The sequence below is a fragment of the Chiloscyllium punctatum genome, chromosome 8 (genome assembly GCF_047496795.1).
Source record: "Chiloscyllium punctatum isolate Juve2018m chromosome 8, sChiPun1.3, whole genome shotgun sequence".
NCBI classification, from domain to species: Eukaryota; Metazoa; Chordata; class Chondrichthyes; order Orectolobiformes; family Hemiscylliidae; genus Chiloscyllium; species Chiloscyllium punctatum.
In genome coordinates this window covers 83,972,472-84,000,210 of record NC_092746.1, presented here as the reverse complement: position 1 = coordinate 84,000,210, position 27,739 = coordinate 83,972,472, and the positions used below count along the sequence as shown (strand labels likewise).

General features: G+C 41.4%; 1 protein-coding gene across 1 annotated transcript in view; it reads right to left on the bottom strand.

Moving 5' to 3' along the window:
* armc3 (armadillo repeat containing 3) overlaps positions 1-27,739 on the bottom strand; it is a 194,467-nt gene that overhangs the window by 713 nt on the left and 166,015 nt on the right. The window contains exons 16-17 of the mRNA XM_072575964.1: positions 18,319-18,513; positions 10-172 (exon numbers count right to left, since the gene is read on the bottom strand). Of these exons, the coding sequence (XP_072432065.1) occupies positions 10-172; positions 18,319-18,513 (358 nt within the window). The remainder of the gene's footprint in view (positions 1-9; positions 173-18,318; positions 18,514-27,739) is intronic.

Genomic DNA, 27,739 nt, shown 5'->3' with positions numbered 1-27,739 from the left:
ACAATCTACCTTGAATAGAAGGGCTCTGTGGTAGTAGACACCTTTCTGAATTTTGCCAATGGGGATGATGTTGGATTTTAATTCAAATTTCAGGTCAGCAATGTGTAGTTCCCAGTTGAATTCATGAAGCTTTTCCTTGTGTATAGGTCCACCCATCTTTTCAGAAACAAACCTAGTATTGAAAATTAAACAAAGTAAGAGAAATCAATTGCATTGGGCTAAGGGGGGCGGGGGGGGGGGGGGGAAGGGGGGAAGAATAAGGAAATGAAGTCATGGATAGAACATTGGCATACTCTGTATGTTACAATGGGGGAGGAAAAGAAGCTTGTCAGTGACACAGATAGTATTTTTTTTCTTCACCTATGGGATGTGGCCAAAGCTGGCTGGGCCAGCAATTATTGACCATCCCTAATTGCCCTTAAGAAGTTGGTGGTGAGCTGTCTTATAGAATTGCTGTAGTCCATGTGCTGTAAGTAGACATAATGCTGTTTGGGAGGGAATTTCAGAAATTTAACTTAATGCACTGAAAATGGAGATTTATTTCAAAGTCAGGATGGTGAGTAGTTGAAAGGGAACTTGAAGATGGTGCTGTTCTCATGTATCTGTTACTCGTCATTCCAGATGGTGGTAGTCATTCCAACAAGGTGTGGTCTTAGGACCTTTGGTGAATTTATGCAGTGCATACTGTAGTTAGTTCAGACTGCTGCTCCTGAGAGTTCAGACTGCTGCTCCTGGGCATCGATGGTGGAGGGAATGGATGTTTGTCAATTTGGTGCTAATTAAGTGGGCTGCTTTGTCCTAGATGGTGTCAAGCATCTTGAGTGTTGTTGGAGCTGCATTCATCCAAGGAAGTGAGAAGTATTCCATCACATGTCTGACTTATGCCTTGTAGATGGTGGACAGGCTTGGGTTCTCAAGAGGTGAGTTACTTGCTGCAGTATTCTAAGCCTCTGACCTACCCTTGTAGCCACTGTATTTATATGGCCAATTTCTGATCGCTGGTAACCTCTAGAATATTGATAATGGGGATTCACTAATGGCAACACCATTGGATGTAAAAGGACAATGGTTAGATTGTCCCTTATTGAAAATGGAACCTGGCATTTGTATGGCATGAATATTACTTGCCATTTTTTTTTCTCATGCTTAAATAATGAAGCCGAACATTGAGCAATTATCAACGAACATCCAAATTCTGTCCTTATGATGAAGAGAAGGTCATTAATGAAGCAGCTGAAGGTGTTTGGGCCAAAGACAATAACCTAAGAAACTCTTGCAGAGGTGTCTTAGGGCTGGGATGACTGACCTCCAGAACCATTCTCCTATGTGCCATGTGTGACTCAAACCAGCAGTGAGGTTCTCCACTGATTCTCATTTAATCCAGTTTTGCTAAGGCTCTTTGATGCTACAGTTGGTTGAATGCAGCCTTGATGTCAAGGGCTGTCACTCTCACCTCACCTCTGGAACTCAGCTCTTTTGTTCATGTGTGAACCAAGTTTATAATGAAGTCAGGGGCTGAGTGACCCTGGTGGAATCCAAACTGAGCGTTACTGAACAGATGCTGCTTGATAACACTATTGATGACATCTTCCATCAATTTGCTGATGATCAAAAGTAGACTAAAGGGGCAATAATTGGCTGAGTTGGATTTCTAATGCTTTTTGTGTACAGGATATACCTGGACATTTTTCCAGATTGTTGGAGGATATCAGTGTTGTGGCTGTACTGAAACAGCTTGGCTACAATTGCAGCAAGTTCTGGAGAACAAGTCTTCAGTACTATTGCTGGAATGTTGTTCAGGCCCACAGCTGTTGCAGCATCTAATGCCTCCTACCATTTCTTGATATCACATGGAGTGAATTGAGTTAGCTGAAAACTTGCATCTGTGATGCTGGGTATTCTCGTGGAGGCCAACATGGATAATCCATTTGTTACTTCTGGCCAAAAAGAGTGCTGCGAATGTTTCAGCCTTATGTTTTGCACGGATGTGCTGGGCTTCTCAATCATTGAGGATGGCAATATTTGTGGAGTGTCGTCCTCCACCTTGTTGAATTATCTACCACCATTCACAACTGGAGGTGGCAGGACTGCAGAACTTACATCAAATTTGTTGGTTGTGGGATAACTTAGTTCTGTTTATCATTTGCTGCTAATGCTGTTAGGAATGCAAATAGTCCTGTTCTGCAACTTCATCAGGTTGTCACCTTATTTTTAGGTGTGTCTAGTCCTGCTCCTGGCATGCCCTGCTGCATTCTTCATTGAATCATGGTTGATCCCCTGGCTTAATGGTGGTAGTAGTAGTAGAGTGGTGGATATGCTAGACCACAAGGTTACAGATTGTGCTGGATCATGATTCTGCAGCTATTGATAGCCCACAGCACCTCATAAATTTTCAGTCTTGAGTTGCTCAGTCTGTTCAAAGTCAGTCCCATATAGCATAGCGATAGTGCTACACAAAATGATGTGAGGTATTATGAATGTGAAGTCAGGACTTAGTATTCACAAGGACTGTGCGGTGGTCACTCCTATCAATACTGTCATGGACAGATGCATCAGCATCAGGTAGATTGGTGAGGATGACATCAAGTATGCTATTCCCTCTTGTTGGTTCTATCACTACCTGCCACAGATCCTGTAAAGTTTCAATGTCCTTTTGAACTCAACCAGCTTGATCAGTAATGCTACTGCCAAGCCACTCATGTTGGTAGACATCAAAATCCACCATCTAGAGCACATTCTGTGTCCTTGCTATCCTAAGTGCTCCCTCCATGGTAATTAAATACAGATAGTTTAAGAGAAAAGAGGCAGGAATTTCAATCTACTCACTGATTTCTCTAAGTCCTGCCAGTTTGCCAAGATAATTGCCAAATATTAGCTGAAAATATTCTTTAAATTCACAAAAGAATCCATGTTGTTTCAATTTGGGGTTACTGAGGAGAATATTCCTTTTGTTCCAATGTTTCATACTTTCTAATGTCCTTTAAACAGCTTGAAAATTTCACAATGGAGATGGAGACTTGCAGTCTAACTGAATTGAAACTGTAGCTATTTTCCTATTTAATCATTGGGACGTCCATTACAGTTGAACATTATAGTTTCCTCTTTGGCCCCTCTGCGATAGTTTTAGTCTACAAGATTTCTTGGTTTTATTCCCAGTTATATTATTAAATCTTCAATATTTGTTTCCCAACTTCCCTTGGTCAGCAGCACTCAGAGTACCTGATGATTATACTTTTGGCTTCTTCATTTTGTTCCTTCATACTACCCCTTGGCAATGTTAAGAGTTGGTATTGAGTCAATTTTCATGACATAATGACAATATTCAGCTTTAGTTCTCTACCATTGCCCTCAACTATATGATTAGATATTGTCTAATATTGTTAACCAATTATAAATCTCTGCTTAACAGGAATGGTGCAAACAGAACCTCGAAAATGGTGGGATTGAGGGTTAGTTAGAAGGAAGATTGCATCACATTCCAAACACATTCTTCTCTCACACCTATCTTATCAGAGTCTGCCCACCCAGAGGGGTGGGGTACTAATTTAAGTGGTTGTTTCAGAGATTTCTTGGGTGATATGTGCCTTTTGAACAGCACAACTGTAGACTATGCAGTCTTGAACCAAAAAGTGAAAACCTTTGGCTAAAGGAAGCCCATGTAACTTATTTTTAAACATTTCTTTTGTAGATGAACTTCCTTGCCCAAAAAGGATATATTTGGAGTCCCTATCCCAAGATTTATTTCCTGGACTATGATTTCTCTCCCTCTTCTACTCTATTTCAACAAACCAGGGACTGCCTCCATGGGTTTCTATAAGTAGAGTAACCTACCTGAGCACTGTCATACACAGTCAAGAGGGACTCTCCAAAAGTGATTTTGGACCCCCTGAAGTCCCATGACATCAGGTCAAACATGTGTAAGGATGCCACCTACTGTCTTTTCTGAACTAATGAATCAGTATTCATTCATGTTAAGTATTACTTGAAAGCAACACTGAGGCACAGATGTGTTCTGGTAAAGGTACTTCAATGTTCATTATCAATATCTAGCACCACTACACCTACTTTTCATTTTGTCTTTATTTTTTCACAGCTTGTGGACATTGATGGCTAGACCCTGAAGGATATGGGTGTCAAACTGTACCCACATTTGTTGTGACGTACCAACATAAAGAGAAACCATGATTGTATTGCTGGAATGATGACCCATGCTGCTTTTGAGGACACACTGAGAAAGCCTCTATTGTGAATAATACTCCCATTGTGCAAAATGTGATAAATTCAGAACAGCTCTAACAGCTTAAAACTGAGTATTCACAAGGCCATCAGCAGCAGCATAACTGTATTCCACCAATATCTGTAATGTCATGACATAGCATATCCCTCACTTTATAATCCAGCCAGTGGATTTCAATGTAGGCTTCAATGGAGTACAGAATAGCACACCAGAATAAAGGTGTATCAAAAATGAAGTGCCAACTGGTCAAGCTGCAACACAGAATTACACCCGTATTAAACGTCATTTTAATAGCCTTCCAAAATACCAAATCAAGGGATAAAACTTGGCGAGGAAATAATGACTTTTTACTCAAGAGACAGTTATGGTCTTAGGGAAATGGAATTAAAGGCCAGTGAATCCCCTAGACTTGATAAGTTGCATCCTATGATAAGGAAGGAAGTAGCTACAGAGATAGTGGGTACAGTGATAGGAATCTTCTAAGAACCCTTAGATTCTGGAAAAGTCTGAGAGGATTGGAAAACTATGAATATGACACTGCTATTCAAAAAGAGGACACAAAAAGTACAATGGTCCTGTTTTCTTAATGCCTGTTATTAGGAAAATGTTAGAGTCTATGTTACAGATGTAATTATGTCTGAACATTTAAAAACGCATCGAGAAAATGCATAACCAAATGAACATGGCTTCACAAAGGGAAAATCACATCTGCAATTCATGAGATTTTTTTTGCAGAGCTAACAAACAGGATAAAGGGATCATGGTGGACGGAATAGACTTGGATTACCAAAACATATAATGTACCTCACAAAAAGCTACTTAATAAGAGCCCATGGAGTTGGTTATACCCTTTTCATGAAAAGGAGATTGGCTAAATAATAGAAGACAGAGAAGAGGGATATGGGTATTATTTTCAGGATGGTAACCTGTAACTAATGAAGTGCCACAGGGATTAGTGCTGGGCCCACAGTTATTTAAAATACTGTCTATGAATTACTTGGGTGAGGGAAGTGAATGTGCTATCACTAAGATTACAGCTGATGCAAAATAGGTGGGAAGTGGTGAGGATGATGGAAAAAAATCTCTAGAGTTGTATAGACATTAAATGAGTGGACAAAAATGTGGTATATGGAAAATAATATCAGAAAATGAAAATTTGGCAGGAAAAATAGAGGAGCTGAAAATGGAGAAACACCACAGAAATTTTCAGCACAGAGTGGTTTGGGGGTAATTGTTCATAATTCACAAAAAACCAGCACATGAATTCAGCAGGTGGTAAGGAAGGCAAATGTAATACATTTATTTCAAAGGGAATTAATTACTAAAATAGGAAAGTCTTGCTAAAACTATATAAGGCACTTGTTAGAGCACATACTGTAAACCATTTTGGTTCCCTAATTTAAGGAAAATATATACTGACATTTGAGGCAATACAGATAGGTTCACTAGGTTTATTCCAGTATAGACAGATTTCCTTACGAGGCTGAGTAGGTTAAGCTTGTGCTCACTGGAGATTTAAACAAGGAGAGATCTTATTAAAACATAGAAGATTCTTAGGGGTCTTCACAGAGTAGAGAGGATGAGTTAGAACATAGAACATTACAGTGCAGTTCAGGCCAGTCAGCCCTCAATGTTGCGCCCACCTGAGAAACCAATCTGAAGCCCTACACTATTCCAATTTCATCCATATGTCTATCCAATGATCATTTAAATGCCATTAAAGTTGGTGAGTCTACTACTGATGCAGGCAGGCCATTCCATGCCCCTACTACTCTGAGTAAAGAAACTACATTTGACATCTGTTCTATATCTATCACCCCTTAATTTAAAGCCGTGTCCTCTAGTGCTGGTCATCAACATCCAAGGAAAAAGGCTCTCACTGCCCATCCTATCTAACCCTCTGACTATCTTAAATGTCTCAACTGATTCACCTCTCAACCTTCTTCTCTCTAATGAAAACAGCATTGAGTCCCTTAGCCTTTCCTCGTAAGACTTTTGCTCCATACGAGGCAACATCCTCATAAATCTCCACTGATCCCTTTTCAAAGTTTCCACGTCCTTCCTATAACGAGGTGACCAGAACTATATGCGGCTGCACCAGAGTTTTGTATAGCTGCAATATGATCTCATGGCTATGAAACTCAATCCCTCTACTAATAAAAGCTAATACAACCCTATCAACCTGGCTGGCAACTTTCAGGGATCTATGTACATGGACACTGAGATCTCTCTGCTCATCTACACCATCAAGAATCTTACCTTTGTCCAGTACTGTTTATTTCTATTGCTCCTTCTGAAGTGAATCACCTCACACATTTCCACATTAAACTTCATTTGCCGCCTCTCAGCCAAGCTCTGCAGCTTATATATGTCCCTCTGTAACCAACAACATCCTTCAGCACTATCCACAACTCTACTGACCTTAGTGTCATCCGCAAATTTACTAACCCATTGTTCTAAGCCCTAATCCAAGTCATTTATAAGAATGACAAACAGCAGTGGACCAAAAACAGACCCTTGCGGTACATGACTCGTAACTGAACTCCAGGATGAACATTTCCCATCAACCCCCACCCTCTGTCTTCTTTCAGCTAGCCAATGCCTTATCCAAACTGCTAAATCACCCTCAATCCCATGCCGTCATATGTTGTGCAATAGCCTACCATGGGGAACCTTATCAAACTCCTTACTGAAATCCATATACACCACATCAACTGCTTTACCCTCATCCACCTGTTTGGTCAACTTCTCAAAGAACTCAATAAGGTTTGTGAGGTACGACCTACCATTCATAAAACCATGTTGGCTATCCCTAATCAACTTATTCCTTTCTAGATGATTATAAATTCTATCTCTTATAACCTTTTCTAACATTTTACCCACAATCAAAATAAGGCTCACTGGTCTATAATTACCAGGGTTGTCTCTACTCCCCTTCTTGAACAAGGGGACATTTGCTATCCTCCAGTCTTCTGGCACTATTCCTGTACAGAATGACGACACAAAGATCAAAGCCAAAGGCTCAGCAATCTCCTTCCTGGCTATCCCTTTGCATTGCTAAAGTAAATATAACCAAATTGTGGTCACTATCACCAAAGTGCTTACCTACGTCCAAATCTAACACTTGGCTGGGTTCATTACCCAGTACCAAATCCAATGTGGCCTCACCTCTTGTTGGCCTCACTCCTTTCCTGGATGGATCAGGAAACCATTCTGCACACATTGGACAAAAAAAGACCCATCTAACTTACTTGAACTATAGTATTCGCAGTCAATAGTTTGAAAGTTAAAGGCCCCCACAACAACTACCCTGTCACTCTTGCTCCTATCAAATATCATCTTTGCTATCCTTTCCTCTACATCTCTGGAACCAATTGGAGGCTTGTAGAAAACTCCCAACAGGGTGACCCCTCCTTTCCTGTTTTTAACCACAGCCCATACTACCTCAATACATGAGTCCTCAAACATCCTTTCTGCCACCATAATACTGTCTTTGATTTACAATGCCACCACCTCCCCCCCGCCCCCCCCCACCCCCAACACTCACACACACACACATACACCCTGCCCTTTTACCATCTTCTATGGACTTACTGGTTTTCTTTACGGGTGAATCTAGGAACAAGAGGACATAATCTCAGAGTAAGGGTTTCCCTTTAAGACTGAGAATAAGGAGGAATTTCTTCTCTCAGAGGGTAATGGATATGTGGAATTCTTTACTGCAGAATTCCTGAGGCTTGTTTGTTAAGTATATTCAAGGTTTAGATAGATTTTTAATTATTAAGGGAATCAAGGTTTATGAGAGAAAGGCAGGCAAATGAAGTTGAGGATTACCAGACTGTCCATGATGTCATTCTAAAGTGCAGCAGACTCAATGGGCAGAATTGCCAACTTCTGTTTCTACATCTTATTGTCTAACAGCAGAATAAGCATGCTGCAGACAGAGCTAAGTGATTCCATGACCAATGGATGAAATCAAAGTTCTCCATTCTTGCTACATCCCAGGTGTGAGTAGCATTGACAATTAAAAGACCAAAGGGAAGAAGAAGCACCAAAAATATTCCTGCCTTCAAGGACAGTACAGCTCAACAGTCAACTGCAAAAAATGAAGGTGAACATTTGCAACAGCCTTCAGCTAGAAGTGTTGAGCACATGATGCAATGAGCTAAATAGCTAAACAATGGAGGTCCTAAACTTGCTCCTCATCTGAGGCATGGTGACCCTCAAGTTAAGTCACCACTAGTCATATCTCTTGAATGAAAGAGCAGCCCTATGGTCATCTGGAACTATGATGACTTTATCTTACTACGGAGATACTGAAATAACAGAAGCCAACCTTTAGTCATTTCAATTCATTCCACATAATACCAAGAAACTGCTATGCATGCAGGTATCGCAAAGAACTTGAATTTTGACAACAATCTGGCTGTAATATTGAAGGCTTGTGCTCCAGAACTAGTGCATCACTAAGAAAAGAAGTTACATTAAAGCTTTATAAAACATTGATTATGCCTCAGCTGCAGCACAGTGTTCAGATTTAGGCATCAAAGAAAGGATGCTAACCCTTCCTCAATACCTCAATACATGAGTCCTCAAACATCCTTTCTCCAGTTGGAGGATACATTTCAGACTTACCAGGACTGAGATTGTAAGCTATATGGAGAGACTGCAGGACCCCATTTCAAACAAGTATCCAACTTTGGAAAATGTAGGGGGTAATGGACTTTCAGGGGAATGTAGCACAAAGAGTCAAGTTTCTGGTATCAGAACTGGCTCTAATGGAATGAGGGGCACCAAGCAATCGATTGTGATAGGGGACTCTCTAGTCAGAGGCACAGACAAATGTTTCTGCGGCCAGCAGCAAAAAGTAAGAATGGTGTGTTGCTTCCCTGATGCTAGAATCAAGGATAATCAGAAAGGGTGCAGAATGTTCTCAAAAGGGAGAGGTACCAGCAAGAGGTCATTGTACACATTGGAACTGATGAAATAGGAAGTGAAAACGGTGAGATTCTGAAGGGAGAATATAGGAGGTTAGGCAGGAATTTAAACAGGAGGTCCTTGAGGGTAGTAATATCTGGATAACTCCCGGTGCTATGAGCTAGTAAGGGTAGGAATAGGAGGATACAGCAGAATGTGTGGGTAAGGAGCTGGTGCAGGAGAAAAGTGTTCACATTTTTGGATCATTGGAATCTCTTCTGGGTAGAAGTGACCTGTCCAAGATGGATGGATTGCACCTGAATTGGAAGCGGACTAATATACTGGCAGGGAGATCTGCTAGAGCTGCTTGGAAGGATTTAAAATAGTAAGGGGGGGGGGGGGGCCCAAAAAAGTAGTGAGGAACGAGATCAATCTGAGACTGGTACAGTTGGGAAAAGGAGTGAGTCAAACAGTTAGGGCAGGCACGAACAAAGCAGAGAACAAGGTAAGATTGAAAAATTAAACTGCATTAACTTCAATGCAAGCGGCCTAACAGGGAAGACAGATGAACTCAGGGCATGGTTAGGACCATGGGATATCATAACAATTACAGAAACGTGGCTCAGGGATGGACAGGACTGGCAGCTTAATGTTCCAGTCTACAAATGCTACAGGAAGGGTAGAAAAGGGAGCAAGAGAGGAGGGGAGTTTCGTTTTTGATAGGGGATAGCATTACTGCTGTACTTAGGGAGGATATTCCTAGAAATAGATCCAGTGAAGTTATTTGCGTAGAACTGAGAAATAAGAAAGGATAATCACCTTATTGGGATTGAATTATAGACCCCCTAATAATCAGTGGGAAACTGAGAAACAAATTTGTAAGGAGATTTCAGTTATCGGCAAGAATAATAGGGTGGTTATGGTAGGAGATTTAACTTTCCAAATATAGACAAGGACTACCATAGTGTTAAGGGTTTAGATGAAGAGGAATTTGTTAAGTGTGTACAAGAAAATTTTCTGATACAGTATGTGGATGTATCTACAGGAGAAAGTGCAAAACTTGACCTACTCCTGGGAAATAAGGCAGGGCAGGTGACTGAGGTGTCAGTGAGGGAGCATAATTCTATTAGTTTTAAAATAATGATGGAAAAGGATAGAACAGATCTAACAGTTAAAGTTCTAAATTGGAGAAAGGCCAATTTTGACAGTATTAGACAAGAACTTTCAAAAACTGATTGGGGCAGATGTTCGTAGGTAGGGGAACGGCTGGAAAATGGGAATCTTTCAAAAATGAGATAACGAGAGTCCAGAGACAGTATATTCCTGTTAGTGTGAAAGGAAAGACTTGTAGGTGTAGGAAAAGCTGGATGACTAGAGAAATTGAGGTTTTGGTTAAGGAAAAAGAAGGAAGCACGTGTCAGGGAGAGATTTAATGAACCCCCAGAAGGGTTTAAAGGCAGTAGGAGTATACTTCAGAGGAAAATCAGAAGGGCAAAATTGGGATATGAGATAGCTTTGGCATATAGGGTAAAAAAAAACCCAAACGATTTTTATTAATACATTAAGGACAAAAGGGAAGCTAGGGAGAGAATAGAGCCCCTTAAAGATCAGCACAGCAGCCTATGTGTAGAGTTGCAGGAGATAGGGGAGATACTAAATTAGTATTTTGCATCAGTGTTTACTGTGGAAAATGACATGGAAGAAATAGAATGTGGGGAAATAGATGGTGATCTCTTGAAAAATGTCCATATTACAGAGGAGGATGCCTTGAAACACAAAAAAAGTGGGTAAATCTCCAGGACTTAATCATGTGTATCCTCGAACTCTGTGGGAAGTGAGGGAAATGATTGCTGTGACCATTGCTGAGATATTTGTAGCATTGATAGTTGCAGGTGAGGTGCTGGAACACGAGAGGTTGGCTGATGTGGTGCCACTATTTAAGAAAGGTGGTAAGGAAAATCCAGGAAACTATAAACTGGTAGGCCTGACATCTAGCTTGTACAAGTTGTTGGAGGCAATCCTGAGGGACAGTATTAACATGTGTTTGGAAAAGCAAGGACTGATTTGGGATAGTCTGTATGGATTTGTGTGTGGGAAATCATGTCTGACAAACTTGATTGAATTTTTTTGAAGAAGTAATGAAGCGGATTCATGAGGACAGAGCAGTGGTCATGGTCTATATGGACTTCAGTAAGGCATTCAACTTCATGGTCAACTGTTTAGCAAGTTTAGAGCACATGGAATACAGGGAGAACTAGCCATTTGGATACTGACTTGAAGGTAGAAGACAGAGGGTGGCAGTGAAAACTGGAGGCCTGTGACCAGTGTTGTGCCACAGGATCGGTGCTGGGTCCACTGCTTTTCATCATTTATATAAATGATTTGGATGTGAACAAAGGAGATAAGGTTAGTAGGTTTGCAGATGACACCAAAATTGGGAATGTAGAGGATAGCGAAGAAGGTTACCTCAGAGTAAAATGGGATCTTAATCAGATGGGCCAATGGGCTGAGAAGTGGCAGATAGAGTTTAATTTAGATAAATGTGAGGTGCTGCATTTTGGAAAAGCAAATCAGAGCAGGACTTTTATACTTAATGGTAAGGTCCTGGGAGCATTGATGATCAAAGGGACCTGAGAGTGCAGATTCATACTTCCTTGAAAGTAGAGTCGCAGGTAGATAGGATAGTGAAGAAGGTCATAACATTGAATAAAGGAGTTGGCAGGTAATGTTGCGGCTGTACAGGACATTGTTAGGCCACTGTTGGAATATTGCGTGCAATTCCGGACTCCTTCCTATCGGAAAAATGTTGTGAAACTTGAAAGGATTTACAAGGATGTTGGCAGGATTTGAGCTATACGGAGAGGCTGAATAGGCTGGGGCTATTTTCCCTGGAGTGTCGGAGGCTGAGGGGTTACCTTATCAAGGTTTATAAAATCATGAGTGGCATGGATAGCATAAATAGACAAGGTCTTTTTCCTTGGGTGGGGAAGTCCAGAACTAGAGGGCATAGGTTTAGGTGAGAGGCTGGGGCTATTTTCCCTGGAGTGTTGGAGGCTGAGGGGTTACCTTATCAAGGTTTATAAAATCATGAGTGGCATGGATAGCATAAATAGACAAGGTCTTTTTCCTTGGGTGGGGAAGTCCAGAACTAGAGGGCATAGGTTTAGGTGAGAGGGTGGGGCTATTTTCCCTGGAGCGTCAGAGGCTGAGGGGTGACCTTATAGAAGTTTACAAAATTATGAGGGCATGAATAGGATAAATAGACAAAGTCCTTTCCCTGAAGTCAGGGAGTCCAGAACTTGAGGGCATAGGTTTAGGGTGAAAGGGGAAAGATATAAAAGGGATCTAGTGGGCAACGTTTTCACTCAGAGGGTGGTGCGTATATGGAACGAGCTGCCAGAGGAAGTGATGGAGGCTGATACAATTACAGCATTTAAAAGGCGTCTAGATGGGTATATGAATAGGAAGGGTTTAGAGGGATATGAGCCAAATGCTGGCAGGTAGGTCTAGATTGGGTTGAGATATCTGGTCAGTATGGACAAGTTGGACCGAAGGGTCTGTTTCCTTGCTGTACATCTCTATGAACCAGACTTGTTCTGCTTAAAGCAAATATGACTAAAAAGGAGACCTGATGGAAGTGTTCACATTGTGAATGACTTTGGTGGAGTAAGTGGCACACTATCAAAACTGGCTGAATGTCTGGTAACCAGAGGATACAGGTTTAAGTTCATTGGCAAAATAAGCCAAGGCAACCACAAAAAAAAATCTGAGGTTTAGAATCCACTGCCTGAAAAGTGGAAGCAGATTTTTGAAACATAGCACTGAATACTGGAAGAGCACAGGTAATTTAAATGTGTTGCTGTTCCATAGTGCTGGCACAGGTATAATGGGTTGAATGGCCTTCTTCTGTCATTCTGTGAATGCTACTAGTAAAAATCAATGATAAAAGATCCTCAACTACAGCGCACCACACTTTAAACCATTTACAGATGCCACATGTACACACTTCACATTATCAATATTTCACATGGCTTGATGTAGTGTAGTCTGAATGTCAACTGATCAAACCTTTAAGAATGCCTTTCATAGGCAATATTAGGCTTAATAACATCAATGGAACATGATATGCACGAATAAAGATTGATCGAACCAATTTTGAATGGATATCCTTTTCACTTTAAATTTCAAGTTACAGTGAGGGAGATTTGAGTGGGAGACCAGCAGGTAAGTCTCTTGCTCTATATTGACTACCTCCTGCCTCGGTTTGGGTAAAATTCATCAACATGTGCCATAAATTTGAATTGGCAAATTCAAAATATGATTTGATTTAGTCAAAAATATTCCTGATAAAGCAACAGTATCTGATGATAGCAGAAAATAATTCGAGAAGCTTGTGACAAACATTCTATGATAACTGGGGCATTTCAGCTTATCTTCAACTACTGCTGGTTAAATACATGAGGAAATTTAGGGAATAGGTGAATTCACTATAAATGCATACATTTTGTGTTTGAAAATCAAATAATATGTAGAGAAGAGGTGTTGGAAATTCTGGCAAGGGTGAAAATAGATAAGTCCCCTGGGCCTGATTGCATTTATCCTAGGATTCTCTGGGAAGCAAGGGAGGAGATTGCAGAGCCATTGGCCTTGATTTTTGTGTCCTCTTTGTCTACAGGAGTAGTGCCAGAGGACTGGAGGCTAGCAAACGTGGTTCCCTTGTTCAAGAAGGGGAGTAGGGATAATCCTAGTAACTATAGGCCAGTGAGTCTCACTTCTGTTGTGGGCAAAGTCTTAGAGAGAATTATAAGGGATAGGATTTATGCACATCTGGATAAGAATGATGTGATCAAGGATAGTCAGCATGGTTTTGTGAAGGGCAGGTCGTGCCTCACAAACCTTATTGAATTCTTTGAGAAGGTGACGAAGGAGGTAGATGAGGGGAAAGCGGTAGATGTAGTATATATGGATTTTAGTAAGGCGTTTGATAAGGTCCCCCATGGTAGGCTACTGCAGAAAATACAGAGATATGGCATTGAGGGTGAGTTGGAGGTTTGGATTAGGAATTGGCTCTCTGGAAGAAGACAGAGGGTAGTAGTTGATGGCAAAGATTCATCTTGGAGTGCCGTCACTAGTGGTGTTCCGCAAGGATCTGTTTTGGGACCATTGCTGTTTGTCATTTTTATAAATGACCTGGAGGAAGGGTTAGAAGGTTGGGTGAGCAAGTTTGCGGATGATACGAAAGTCGGAGGAGTTGTAGACAGTGAGGAAGGATATGGCAGGTTACAGCGGGATATAGAGAAGCTGCAGAGCTGGGCAGAAAGGTGGCAAATGGAGTTCAATGTAGCTAAGTGTGAAGTGATTCACTTTGGTAAGAGTAATAAAAAGATGGATTACTGGGCTAATGGTAGACTACTTGGTAGTGTGGAAGAGCAGAGGGATCTTGGTGTCCATGTACACAGATCTCTGAAAGTTGCCACCCAGGTAAATAGTGCAGTGAAGAAGGCATATGGCGTACTGGCTTTTATTGGTAGAGGAATTGAGTTCCGGAGTCCTGAGGTCATGCTGCAGTTGTATAAGACTCTGGTGCGGCCGCTTCTGGAATATTGTGTGCAGTTTTGGTCGCCATACTATAGGAAGGATGTGGAGGCACTGGAACGGGTGCAGAGGAGGTTTACCAGGATGTTGCCTGGTATGGTAGGAAGATCCTATGAGGAAAGGCTGAGGCACTTGGGGTTGTTTTCTTTGGAGAAAAGAAGGTTTAGGGGTGATTTGATAGAGGTGTACAAGATGATTAGGGGGTTAGATAGGGTTGACAGTGAGAACCTTTTTCCGCGTATGGAGTCAGCTATTACAAGGGGGCATAGCTTTAAATTAAGGGGGGGTAGATATAGGACTGATGTTAGGGGTAGGTTCTTCACTCAGCGAGTCGTAAGATCATGGAATGCCCTGCCAGTAGCAGTAGTGGACTCTCCCTCTTTATGGGTATTTAAGCGGGCATTGGATAGGTATATGGAGGATAGTGGGTTAGTGTAGGTTAGGTGGGCTTTGATCGGCGCAACATCGAGGGCCGAAGGGCCTGTACTGCGCTGTATTGTTCTATGTTCTATGTTCTATGTTCTAAAATTATAGTATTACACAGGAGAGGAGGCTATTCAGCCTGTAATGACTGCGCCGGATCCGAAACAGTATCCACTCAGTCAGTCACTCCACTTATGATGATGCTGCTGCTTTAACAAGGTTATGACGTCCTTGGTCTTTGTTTTCAGAGAGTTTCTAAAAGACACAGACTCTGAAAAGTCTCAGCTTGGATGGGTTTTAGGACCAGTTTGATTATAGCTAACAGATACTGCCTCAGGCAAAAAGGCTTTTAAGTTAAAAAAAACTTGTACAATGAAAGGGGAGTGGCCAGTTCTCCAGGCTCAGCTTTTTTCTGGTTTGAGTTGGACTAGCTATTCACTGAAAGCAGTCAGGCAGTTGTGAAGCTGCTGGACCCAAAGAAGCGGGTCCAGGCTGATCCTCCTCTCTCTCTGACATCTCTCCTGTAAGATGCTGTGTTTGATTTTACCTTTTGTGCCAAGTGGTGTGTCACAAAGCTGGTCCTTTTTTTCTAAAGCTGTCCCTTTTCTCAAGGACACTGTGTCCTTGGTTTTTTTCTAGATGGGTCATAAAACAGATCGAGCTCTGACTCAACTGGTTTAGTACAGAGATGAAAAGGATACTGAGATGCCTTTTTGTTTACAGAAGAACCTTGATTATCCAAATATCAAATTATCCAAATGAGATCTCGAGATCCCAATAGAAACATTACATCAAAGAGCTGTTTCAACCCTGATCACGCCTTTTGTTTGCAATGATTAAAATGATCTCGGCTCATTGAAATGCTGCCGAGAACAGCCCTGGACATCGATGGAAGCCCAGGCACTGTCTCCAAATGACTGAGCTCCTACCCACTCTCTCTCTCTTCAGACTTTCCCTGGAAGGTGAACTCTAGGGGTGAACTCTAAACCTCCCTTCCCCAGGTATTCTCTCTAAAATTGTCCTTTACAGGGCAGAGATGGAACTTGTCAAAAAGTTGCAGTAAAAAGTTGTGCCTCTGTGTGTGTACACGCGTGCTATTTGGAGACTTACCCCATAAACGCAGCAGCAATCTTACTGTTGGTGTCCACTCCGGCTGCCCCAGAGGGGGAGAGGGAGCTGACTGGGCAGGGGCGCACATGGGGCGAGGGGACATGGGGGGGGGGCAGTGTTGGTGGCTAGGGGCGGGGGCGCAAACAGGGGTTGGACTGTGGGTGGGGGCAGGGGACGGTGCTGGTTGGGGTTGGGGGCAGGCTGAAGTCAGTGTTGTGGGTGGGCGGAGGGCAGTGTTGGACGGGTCTGGGGTGGGTGGGAGGCAGTGATGTGCGAGCATTGAGCGGTGTTGGAGGGAGTTGGGGGCAGGTGGGGGCAGTATTGGACGGGGTTGGTGGCAGGCTGGTGACAGTGTGCTGTTGCTTTGTCTCCTGAACAGGGAGCAGACTAGCAGAAAACTCTGAGCCCCGAGGAGAGGCATTGAATTGATTAACCAAATAATCAATTACCCGAACGAAATAGTGCCCACCCATCTATTTTGGATAATCAACGTACCTCTGTATATGTAAACAGATGAGACTTTAGGTCAAAGCTTTTATGTTTTAGAAGTGACATGTAAGAGAAGTGGACTGTCCTAAAGGCTGAAGTCTTGTTTGAATCAGTTCAACAGGAGCTGTGTGGAAACAGGCTGCTGAACTCTTTCCTCTTCTGTCCTTCTAACTTTAACCTGTAAGCCTCTGTTTCATTTTTATTGTGTTTCAGGGGTTTGTTTATTGGGATTGTTGTGCATATTTGGAACAGCATAATTAAGTTCAGTTTGGATAGACTGAATTCTGTCGGTTTTCTTTATTCTGTTCTTTGTGTTTCATTCCATAATTTTGTGAATAAATTTTTGGCTGTTTTAAAACCTGGTAATCAATCGAGCTTACTTAGTCTGGGTAATTTTCACTGTACACTTACCAAAACAAATAGCAAAGTTACAGTCTGGACTGCCTGCTTAAAATTGTTTTGAGTGGTCTGGCCTAGTCCATAACAGGGAGTTTATGCTGATTGTTGCAAGTATTTGGAACAGCATAATTAATTTGGGATGATTTTTTGGGTTTTCGGATAGACTAAGCTATTAGATATCCTGTTCTCTTTTGTTTGTGTTTCATTAGGTAATCTTGTAAATAAATTCTGTTTTGATTAAAATTAAGTGGGTTTGACCAACTGCATCCCTCCTGGAATATTCGCATTATACCTGCTTAAAACAACTGGCAAAGTTAGGGTCTGAGCTTCTTTCTTCAAATGTTATGACGGAGTCTGGACTGGTCCATAACACACTGCTCTTTGTAGCAGCAATTTACTGAGGATGCTGGAATCTGTACTGAAAACAAAATGACCCACTGCTTTTTATCCACTGATGTTGGTATACATTTCCTTTTCCAGTATAAACTCAATATTATTTTGAAAGTTACTTTTAACCTTACTGCACCTTCCTTTGACAAATAACACAACAATTAAAGATTTAAGACCCATCTTAAGTGTGTTCAATTCATTCACTTGAGTTTTATCACCCTTTAATCTTCTCCTTATAAATTCTGTGTCTAAAGTCTTCCTGTCTCACGAGCACCTGTTGAAGGAGCAGTATTCCGAAAGCTAGTTTCAAATAAACTCTTTGGATTATAACCTGGTGTCATGTGATTCTGACCTTGTCCAAACCAGTGCAACACTGGCACCTCCACATCACATCATCCTTTGAGACCGTGTCCTCCAGATCCTAACAAATTACTGCATTAAAGAAAAAACTTCTCAGGTTCATTTGCTAATTGTATTAAATCTGCATTTGCTGGCCTACAAGCCAACAGCCAGTGGAAATTCTTATCAAATCCCTTCATAATTTGAATAATAACCATTCAATTTCCCTTAAGCTGTAACATTCTGAGGATGACCATTATGGCTTCTGTAATCTCTTTACATTAATATATCTATGAAAGAACCATTTGAAGATTTGGACAAACTTTACAAGTCAGCAATTCAACTCAACAATATTAACTGTTTGGATGTTTTAAATTTATGTCAGTTTACACACAAAATTGTGTAGAAAAAATACGTACGTTGCAAGAGCCACAATTTGTTCTCTTATGCTGAGGAGAGGTAAAATATTTCTTGTAATTTCACTTAGGTAAGCATCAAAAAGTACATCATAAGGACATTCCCATGGTTTATTTCTCTCCTCCTCCTCAATCTTGGACTGAGGTTGTTCCTCTTTAACTTTTTCCTCTTCTTTCTTCCCTCTGCTTCTTCCTTTGCTGTATGTGATTAAAATATTTGGGCATTTGTTAAAGATGATGGGATCAATATTGCACAATCCTTTTTCCTAATAATGATGGATTACAAATTGCACCCCCCAGAAGTTTCCATGATCAGACCATAAAATAAATATTTAAGCATCTTGAATTCCCAATTAACTGCCCAGACAAAATGGCACAGCACAGCACTTACCAGTAATCTAAAGGTGAAATCAATCTACCAGCTTCAAACATTACCCATATTTGAAACTGACCTCCTCTGTTAGAAAAATAGATAGACCTCTTTGTAGAAATGTTTTACACTTTGAAATGTTCAAAGTTATGAATGCTGTTGTAGGCTCTACTACCACCCCTGGCCACTGTACATTTTTCTCATACAACTGGTACTCAGGCTTTGCTCACAAGGTGTTTACTTTTCATCCATCCCTAAAATGAGATCAGAAGGTGATTAGATTAGATTACCTACAGTGTGAAAACACAGCCTTAAGCCCAACCAGTCCACACCGACCCTCCGAAAAGTAACCCACCCAGGCCCATTTCCTGGGTGGTTTGAAATGCAATGGTAGGTTGGAAGGACAGAGAGAAGTCAAGGATTACTTTGAAGACAGGGCTAATGGTGACAAATTCAAAAGAGAGAAGTTCAACGCCTGAGGAAAGAGAACCATCAAAAATGTCAGTTATCTTGGGAACCAGGAGGGAAGCTGAATGTGTTGTGTTATTGCATAGAGCTGAAAATGTGTTGCTGGAAAAGCGCAGCAGGTCAGGCAGCATCCAAGGAGCAGGAGAATTGACGTTTCGGGCATGAGCCCTTCTTCAGGTTATTGCATAGATCCAAGATAATCAGACAGTGTACCTTTAAGATGGTCATATGACATTACAACATGTGACATTCAGATGTAAAGCTACCTACCTTGCCTTCAGTCAATTTCTCAGTGTGATCGATTGAATGTAGTGTATTTAGTCAGTCAGTTATGTGTATATAATGTACAGTAACATTAGTAATCACAAAACCCAGACGATGGGTGAGTTTCTGATAGTACAGCAATACAACAAATACATTTCAAGATATTTAAATCAACAAAAAAATAGTCTTTACAGTAGATTTATGTGAACTAACATATAGCGCAGCACTCAGACCCTATCATTTTAACAGTGGCGTTTGCCCCAAGGAACAATTGGGATTTCTAATTTGATGGGAATAGAGTCAAGATAGAAAGAAGCGGGTTTTATAACAGGATAAACTCAAAGGTGGCATGAGGGAAGGTTGGACAAAAATGTGTGAGGGTAAGGCTGCTTTCAAAGAATCTGGTGGGCCAGTGAAAAGGCTGTAAGTAGCAAAGGCAGATGATCTCAATCAAAGAAAATCATGAGCTGCTTGAAATTGATTTTGCAGATGAGTGTACAGGAGACCAGGGAGATAGCTTGCTCTAAGCAAATTAAGTTAAAAACCACACACCAGGGTTATGGCTCAACAGGTTTATGTAAAAGTACAAGCTTTCGGAGCACTGCTTCTTCATCAGGTAGTTAGTGGGGCAGGATCACAGGACACATAATTTATTGTAAAAGATCAACGTGTCATACAGTTGATGTGATGTATTAAGCAAACCTAGATTGCTGTTAAGTCTTTAATCATTTAGAATGGGGATGCAGGTTTTGATTGATTAATATGTAAATCTCAGAACTTCTTTCAAGTCACAGCACCGAGATAACTTAAGGTTCTATCAGTATAAAAAAAAGTGACATCTCAGCTCAGACAATGCATTAAAGATGTGAGGTTAGAGTCTGTCTATGTCCCAACCTTGAGTCTTGGTTCTATATCCAAAGTAGGAATTTATAAAATGTCACATTGACTGACTGCTTACAGATTGTGTGCTTTTTGAACAAAATAGAATGTATCTGCAAATGCAAATTCAGTGTGTGTGTGTGCGAGAGAAAGGGAAAGACAGAGTGTGTATGTATGGGAGAGTGGAAGAGAGTGTGAGAGTGTATATGTGTGCATGTGTGCATGTGAGAGAGTGTGCGTCTGACAGAGTATATGCATATGCATGTGAGAGATCGAAAGACAGACAGCGAGGGTGTGTACGAGAGAGGATCTGTGTAAATATGTGCTTGTGTGTGTTTGTGAGAGAGAGTGTATAGTGTAGTGGGTCACCTGTGGTGTGACATGAACCCAAGATCCTGGTGGAGGCCATCCTCATGGGTACCGAACTTGGCTATCAGCCTCTGCTTGGCAACTCTGCATTGTTGCATAACCCAAAGTCCACTTTGAAGGACGATCACCCAAAGATCCTTGACGCTGAAGTACTCCCCAACCGGGAGCGAACATTCATGTCTGGCTATTGTTGTGCGGTGTTCATTCATCCGTTATTATAGCATCTGCTTGGTTTTACCAATATATCATGCCTCAGGGCATCCTTGCCTGTAGTGTATAACATAGACTACGTTGGCCAAGTCACATGAGTACCAGACAGACGTGTGGTGGGTGGTGTCCCCATGTGTAACAGTAGTATCCATGTTGACACTCTGACATGTCTTGCATTGGTTGATGTGACAGGGCTGTTTGGTGTTGTGGTTGATGTTGTTCTGAAGGCTGGGCAGTTTGCTGTGAACAATCGTCTGTTTAAGGTTTGGCAGTTGTTTCAAGGTGAGAAATGGAGACATAGGGAGAATCTTGGTGAGGTGCTCATTGTCATCGATAAGATGTCACTTTTGGCTGAGAAGTGGCAGATGGAGTTTAATTCAGATAAATGTGAGGTGCTGCATTTTGGGAAAGCAAATCTTAGCTGGACTTATACACTTAATGGTAAGGTCCTAGGGAGTGTTGCTGAACAAAGAGACCTTGGAGTGCAGGTTGATTGTTCCTTGAAAGTGGAGTCACATGTAGATAGGATAGTGAAGAGGGCGTTTGGTATGCTTTCCTTTATTGGTCAGAGTATTGAGTACAGGGGTTGGGAGGTCATGTTGCAGCTGTACAGGACATTGGTAGGCCACTGTTGGAATATTGCGTGCAATTCTGGTCTCCTTCCTATCGGAAAGATGTTGTGAAACTTGAAAGGGTTCAGAAAAGATTTACAAGGATGTTGCCAGCGTTGGAGGATTGGAACTATAGGGAGAGGTTGAACAGGCTGGGCTGTTTTCCCTGGAGCGTCGGAGGCTGAGGTGTGACCTTATAGAGGTTTACAAAATTATGAGGGGCATGGTAAGGTAAATAGGCAAAGTATTTTCCCTGGGGTCGGGGAGTCCAGAACTAGAGGGCATAGGTTTAGGGTGGGAGGGGAAAGATATAAAAGAGACCGACAGGACAACTTTTTCACACAGGATGGTATGTGTATGGAATGAGCTGCCAGAGGATGTGGTGGAGGCTGGTACAATTGAAACATTTAAGAGGCATTTGGATGGGTATATGAATAGGAAGGGTTTGGATGGATATGGGCCAGGTGATGGCAGGTGGGACTAGATTTGGTTGGGATACCTGGTTGGCATGGACGGGTTGGACCGAAGGGTCTGTTTCCATGCTAAATATCTTTATGACTCTATGATAGGATGTTAAGTTATCTCAGGACTGGATCTTGAGAGAAGTTCTGTGATTTACATATTAATCAATCAAAATCTGCAACCCCATTCTAAGTGATTAAAGACTTAACAGCAATCTAGGTTTGTTCAGTACATTGTATCAAATGTATGACACTTTAATCTTTTATAAGAAATTCTGTGTCCTGTCCAACTAACTACCTGACAAAAACAACAGGAGAGCAACAATGGCAGGGAGTTTCTGGGTGTAATTGAGGACACAGTACAGAGGTTCATCCCAAAGAAAAGAAAGATTATCTGGGGGGATTAAACAGCCATGGCTAACAAAGCAAGTCAGGAAATGTATCATAGAAAAAGAGAAAACCTATAAAGTGGCTAAGTGCACTGGGAATTCAGAAGATTGGGAAGACTACAAAAACAAACAGAGGATAACAAAGAGAGAAATAAGGAAGGAGAGGATCAAATATGAAGGTAGGCTAGCCAGTAATATTAGAAATGATAGGAAAAGTTTCTTTCAATGTATAAGAAACAAATTAGAGGCAAAAGTAGAAATTGGGCCGCTCCAAATTGATGCAGGAAGGCTCGTGATGGGAAATAAGGAAGTATCTGAAGAACTTAAAAAATACTTTGTGTCAGTCTTCACAGTGGAAGACATGAATAATATCCCAACAATTAAGGACAGTCAAGGGGCAGAGTTGAGTATGGTAGCCATTATAAAAGAGAAAGTGCTAGAAAAGCTAAAAGGTCTAAAAATTGATAAATCTTCTGGTCCCGTTGGGCTACATCCTAGAGTTCTGAGGCAGGTGGGTGAAGAAATAATGGAAGCATCGGTGGTAATCTTTCAAAAATCACTGGAGTCAGGCTAAGTCCCAGATGATTGGAAAATCGCTGTTGTAACCCCCTTGTTCAAGAAAGGACCAAGACAAAAGATGGAAAATTATAGGCTGATTAGCCTAACCTCGGTTGTAGGTAAAATTCTAGATTCCATCGTTAAGAATGAGATTTCTAAATTGTTGGAAGTGCAGGGTCAGATTAGAACAAGTCAGCATGGATTTAGTAAGGCAAGGTTGTGCCTGACAAACCCGTTAGAATTCTTTGAAGAGGTAACAAGTAGATGTTATCAACTTACACTTCCAAAAGGCCCTTGATAAGGTGCCTCGCGGGAGGCTGTTGAGTAAGGTAAGAGCCCACGGTGTTTGAGGTGAGCTACTAGCATGGATTGCGGATTGCTGTCTGACAGAGAGCAGAGTGTTGGGATAAAGGGTTCTTTATCTGAATGGCAGCTAGTGACAAGTGGTGTCCTGCAGGGTTCAGTATTGGGGCCGCAGCTGTTCACTTTATATATTTATGATCTGGATGAAGGGACTGTGGGCATTCTGGTGAAATTCACTTATGATATGAAGTTAGGTGGACAGGCAGGTAGTTCTGAGGAGGTGGGGAGGCTGCAGAAAGATTTAGACAGTTTAGGAGAGTGGTCCAAGAAATGGCTGATGAAATTCAATGTGAGCAAATGCAAGGTCTTGCACTTTGGGAAAAAGAATCCAGGGATGGACTGTTTTCTAAACGGTGAGAAAATTCCTAAAGCCAAAGTACAAAGGGAGCTGGGAGTACTAGTCCAGGATTCTCTAAAGGTTAACTTGCAGGTTGAGTCCGTTAAGAAAGCAAATGTAATGTTGTCATTTATCTCAACAGGGTTGGAATATAAAAGCAGCGATGTGCTACTGAGACGTTAAAAAGCTCTGTTTAGGCCCCATTTAGAATACTGTGTCCAGTTTGGGCCCCATACCTCAGGAAGGACTTACTGGCACTGGAGCGTGTCCAGTGAAGAGTCACATGGATGATCCCTAGAATGGTAGGCCTAACATACGGTGAAAGGCAGAGGATCCTAGGATTGTATTCACTTGAGTTTAGAAGGTTGAGGGAAGATCTAATAGAAACTAACAAGATAATGCATGGCTTAGAAAGGGTGGATGCTGGGAATTTGTTTCCATCGGGCTGGGATACTAGGACACATGGGCACAGCCTTAGAATTGGAGGGAGTCAATTTAAAACAGAAATGAGGAGGTATTTCTTCAGCCAGAGAGTGGTGGGACTGTAGAATTCATTGCCACGGAGTGCAGTGGAGGGCAGGACATTAAATGTCTTCAAGACAGAGATTGATAAATTCTTAATCTCGCAAGGAATTAAGGGATACAGGGAGAGTGCGGGTAAATGGCATTGAAATGCCCATCAGCCATGATTGAATAGTAAAGTGGAATCAATGGCCGAATGGTCTTACTTCCACTCCTATGTCTTACTGTATCATGGTCTTAAAAATTTGTACTTTCAAATAAACCTGTTGGGTGATAATCTGGTGTTGTGTGATTTTTAACTTTGTCCACCCCAGTCCAACACTGGCACCTCCACATCAAGGCTACCATAAACAAATGAAGTCAGGGTTACTTTTGTATTGCAGAATGATCCTAAAATAGTAAATAATTTTCACAGATAAGAGAAAAATTTGATTTAAACTGGAAGTGGTTCTGCCAGACCTGGCACTGATTAGCTAAAACAGCTGCTTGCCATATCTGTCCCACTCTGAGTCCCTCGGACTTAAGAGGATAGGGATGGAAGCCATAACAAGTGGGAATATTCTGGGTCAAAGACAGGAAAAGTTTTAATTATAACTAAGGTAATATAGGTGGAGGTGAGCAAATCAGTACCTGTAGAAATGCTGTAACAAATGATAGCACAACTGTATGGGATTTAGGGCAAGATTTTGGGCTAGAAAGGGGACTGATGTATGGGTGGACAGTATTGTAACTAAGTAATCAGAAATAGTGATGGCCTGAAGTGTAATTGATGCGATGGGAGTAATAAGCTCTTGTGAGAGATTGCTGGCAAAGGTCAGGCAGGTGCGCATGGACGTAATTTAGGAAGTTTGCAAAGATAGTGAGATTAAGGGTTGATGGGAGAACAGTGAACTCAAAGGAGAGGTCATGTTGCGGCTGTACAGGACATTGGTTAGGCCACTGATGTAATATTGCGTGTAATTCTGGTCTCTTTCCTATCGGAAAGATGTTATGAAACTTGAAAGGGTTCAGAAAAGATTTACAAGGATGTTGCCAGGGTTGGAGGATTGGAGCTATATGGAGAGGCTGAACAGGCTGGGGCTGTTTTCCCTGGAGCGTCGGAGGCTGAGGGGTGACCTTATCGAGGTTTACAAAATTATGTGGGGGGCATGGATAGGGTAAATAGGTAAAGTCTTTTCCCTGGGGTCAGGGAGTCCAGAACTAGAGGGCATAGGTTTAGGGTGAGAGGGGAAAGATATAAAAGAGACCTAAGGGGCAACTTTTTCACGCAGAGGGTGGTACATGTATGGAGTGAACTTCCAGAGGAAGTGGTGGAGGCTGGTACAATTGCAACATTTAAGAGGCATTTGGATGGGTATATGAATAGGAAGGGTTTGGAGGGATATGGGCCAGATGCTGTCAGGTGGGACTAGATTGGATTGGGGTATCTGGTCAGCATGGACGGGCTGGACCGAAGGGTCTGTTTCCATGCTGTACATCTCTATGACTCTATGATGAATTGAGATGCAATTAAAAATTACCTAGAATGGAAATTTGTTGAGGCTGAGGGATGAAAGCTACGAAAATAGCTCAGCAGAGGCTGCTGAAAAAATAGGATGTGTTGAGGTTACTGCTTATGCAAGGGCAGTGATGATTCCCTTGATGGACTCTTTGGAGAACGTAAAGAGAGGTAATAGAGAGAAACTGTAGGTTTGTCTAAGGAGGACTCCAGCCTAAAATAGTGGTAAGGGAGTTGGAAGTTCAAGGAATACTCAACGGTTGAGAAAGGGATTTCGGATGCCAGAGCACCTGTGAGGAACACGGCATGAAAGAAGGCATAACAAGAGAAGAGAGGCCAGGGTTTATTGAAAAGGAGGAATGAAAGAAGATTAGTGAAAAAACAGTGCTGGAGGAATTAATGGAATCGAAAACAGATGATTTCCAAGACCTGATCATTTAAATGTCAGGGTAATGAAGGAGGTGGTTACGGTAACAGTGGATTGAGTGGCTGTTATCTTCCAAAATTCTGTTGATTCTGGAATAGTCCCTGCAGATTGGAGGGTAGCAAATGTAATCCCACTGTTTAAAAAAAAGTAAACTGATAATTACAAACTTGTAGCCTAATATCAACAATAGAGCAAATGCTGGACTCTATTGTAAACAATGTGATAACAAGATATCTAAAACATGCCAATGGTATTATACAATTAATGAAATTTATGAAAGGAAATTGTGTTTGACAAACCTTCTGGACTCTTTTAAGGATCTAACTATTGGAACAGATGAAGGAGAACCAATGATGTAGTGTATTTAGATTTTCAGAAAATCTTAAACTCCCATAGGACAGGTTAGTTTGCAAAATCAAAGCACATGGCATTGGTGATAGTTTACTAGCATGGATTGAAAATCAGTTAGCAGACAGAAAACAGAGAAATACAGGATTTATGACTTCAGATTTCAATTCTCTTCCATTAAGCAGACTATGTACCTTAAATTCCTATGCATTTGTGTATAAAAAAAAAGGTCATTTTTAGAATGTAAAGCAATAACAAGTGAGATACTACAGGAATCAGTACTTGGGCTCTTGCTAGTCATTACATGGATGAATCAATTGTAGTATTTCCAAATTTGCTGATGACATAAAACGAGGTTGGGACTGAGTGGTGGGGAAAATGTAAAGCGGCTTAAAGATAATTTAGACAGGTTGACTGAGTGGACAGATGCATGGCAGATACAGTGTAATGTGGATAAATGTGAAGTTGTCTACTTTGGTAGGAAAAGCAGAATGACAAAGTATTACTTAAATGGTGACAGATTGGGAAATGTTAATGTACAAAGGATCCTGAGTGTCTTTGTACAGCAATTACTGAAAGCAAGCACACAGGGGCAGGAAGCAGTTAGGAAGGCAAGAGAGATTGAATACAGGAGAAAAGAAATCTTACTGCAGCTGTGCAGGGCCTTGATGTGGCCACATCCAGTGCATTGAGTGCGGTTGTGATCTCCTTACCTAAGAAAAGACACATTTGCCATGAAGGGAGTGCAACGAAGGTTCACCAGACTGATTCTTGGGAAGGCAGGCTTGTAATATGAGGAGAGATTGGGTCAACTGGGCCAGCAGCTTGTAAGAATGAGACAGTATCTCATTGAAACATATAAAACATTGACAGAGCTGGACAGATTGTACACAGGGATTATGTTTTCCCTGGCTTGGGAGACCAGAATTAGGAACAGAAATTCAGGATACATGGTAGGTCACTGAAAATTGAAGTAATTTCTAAACTCATGAAGCAGTGAAAATATCTACCACAGAAGGCTGTGAAGACCAAGTCACTGAATATATTGAAGAAAAAAATAGATTTGTTGAGGCTAAAGGTGTCAAGGGATATGGACAGATAGCAGGAACTAGCAGGACTTGAGACAGAGGTTCAGCCATGATCATGTTGAATGGTGGATTGGGTGATGGGCCAAATGGTCTTCTCATTCTAACTTTGTATGATGTAGAAGGCATAGACAAAAAAGATAAATAAAGGAAGAAAATAATAAAGTAGAAACAGAAATTATAAACTTGGGTTCAGAACAGCAGCCAAAATGCTCATGTACATGCAGAAAATTTAATTTACATAAACCTGCTTATTCTAATAACC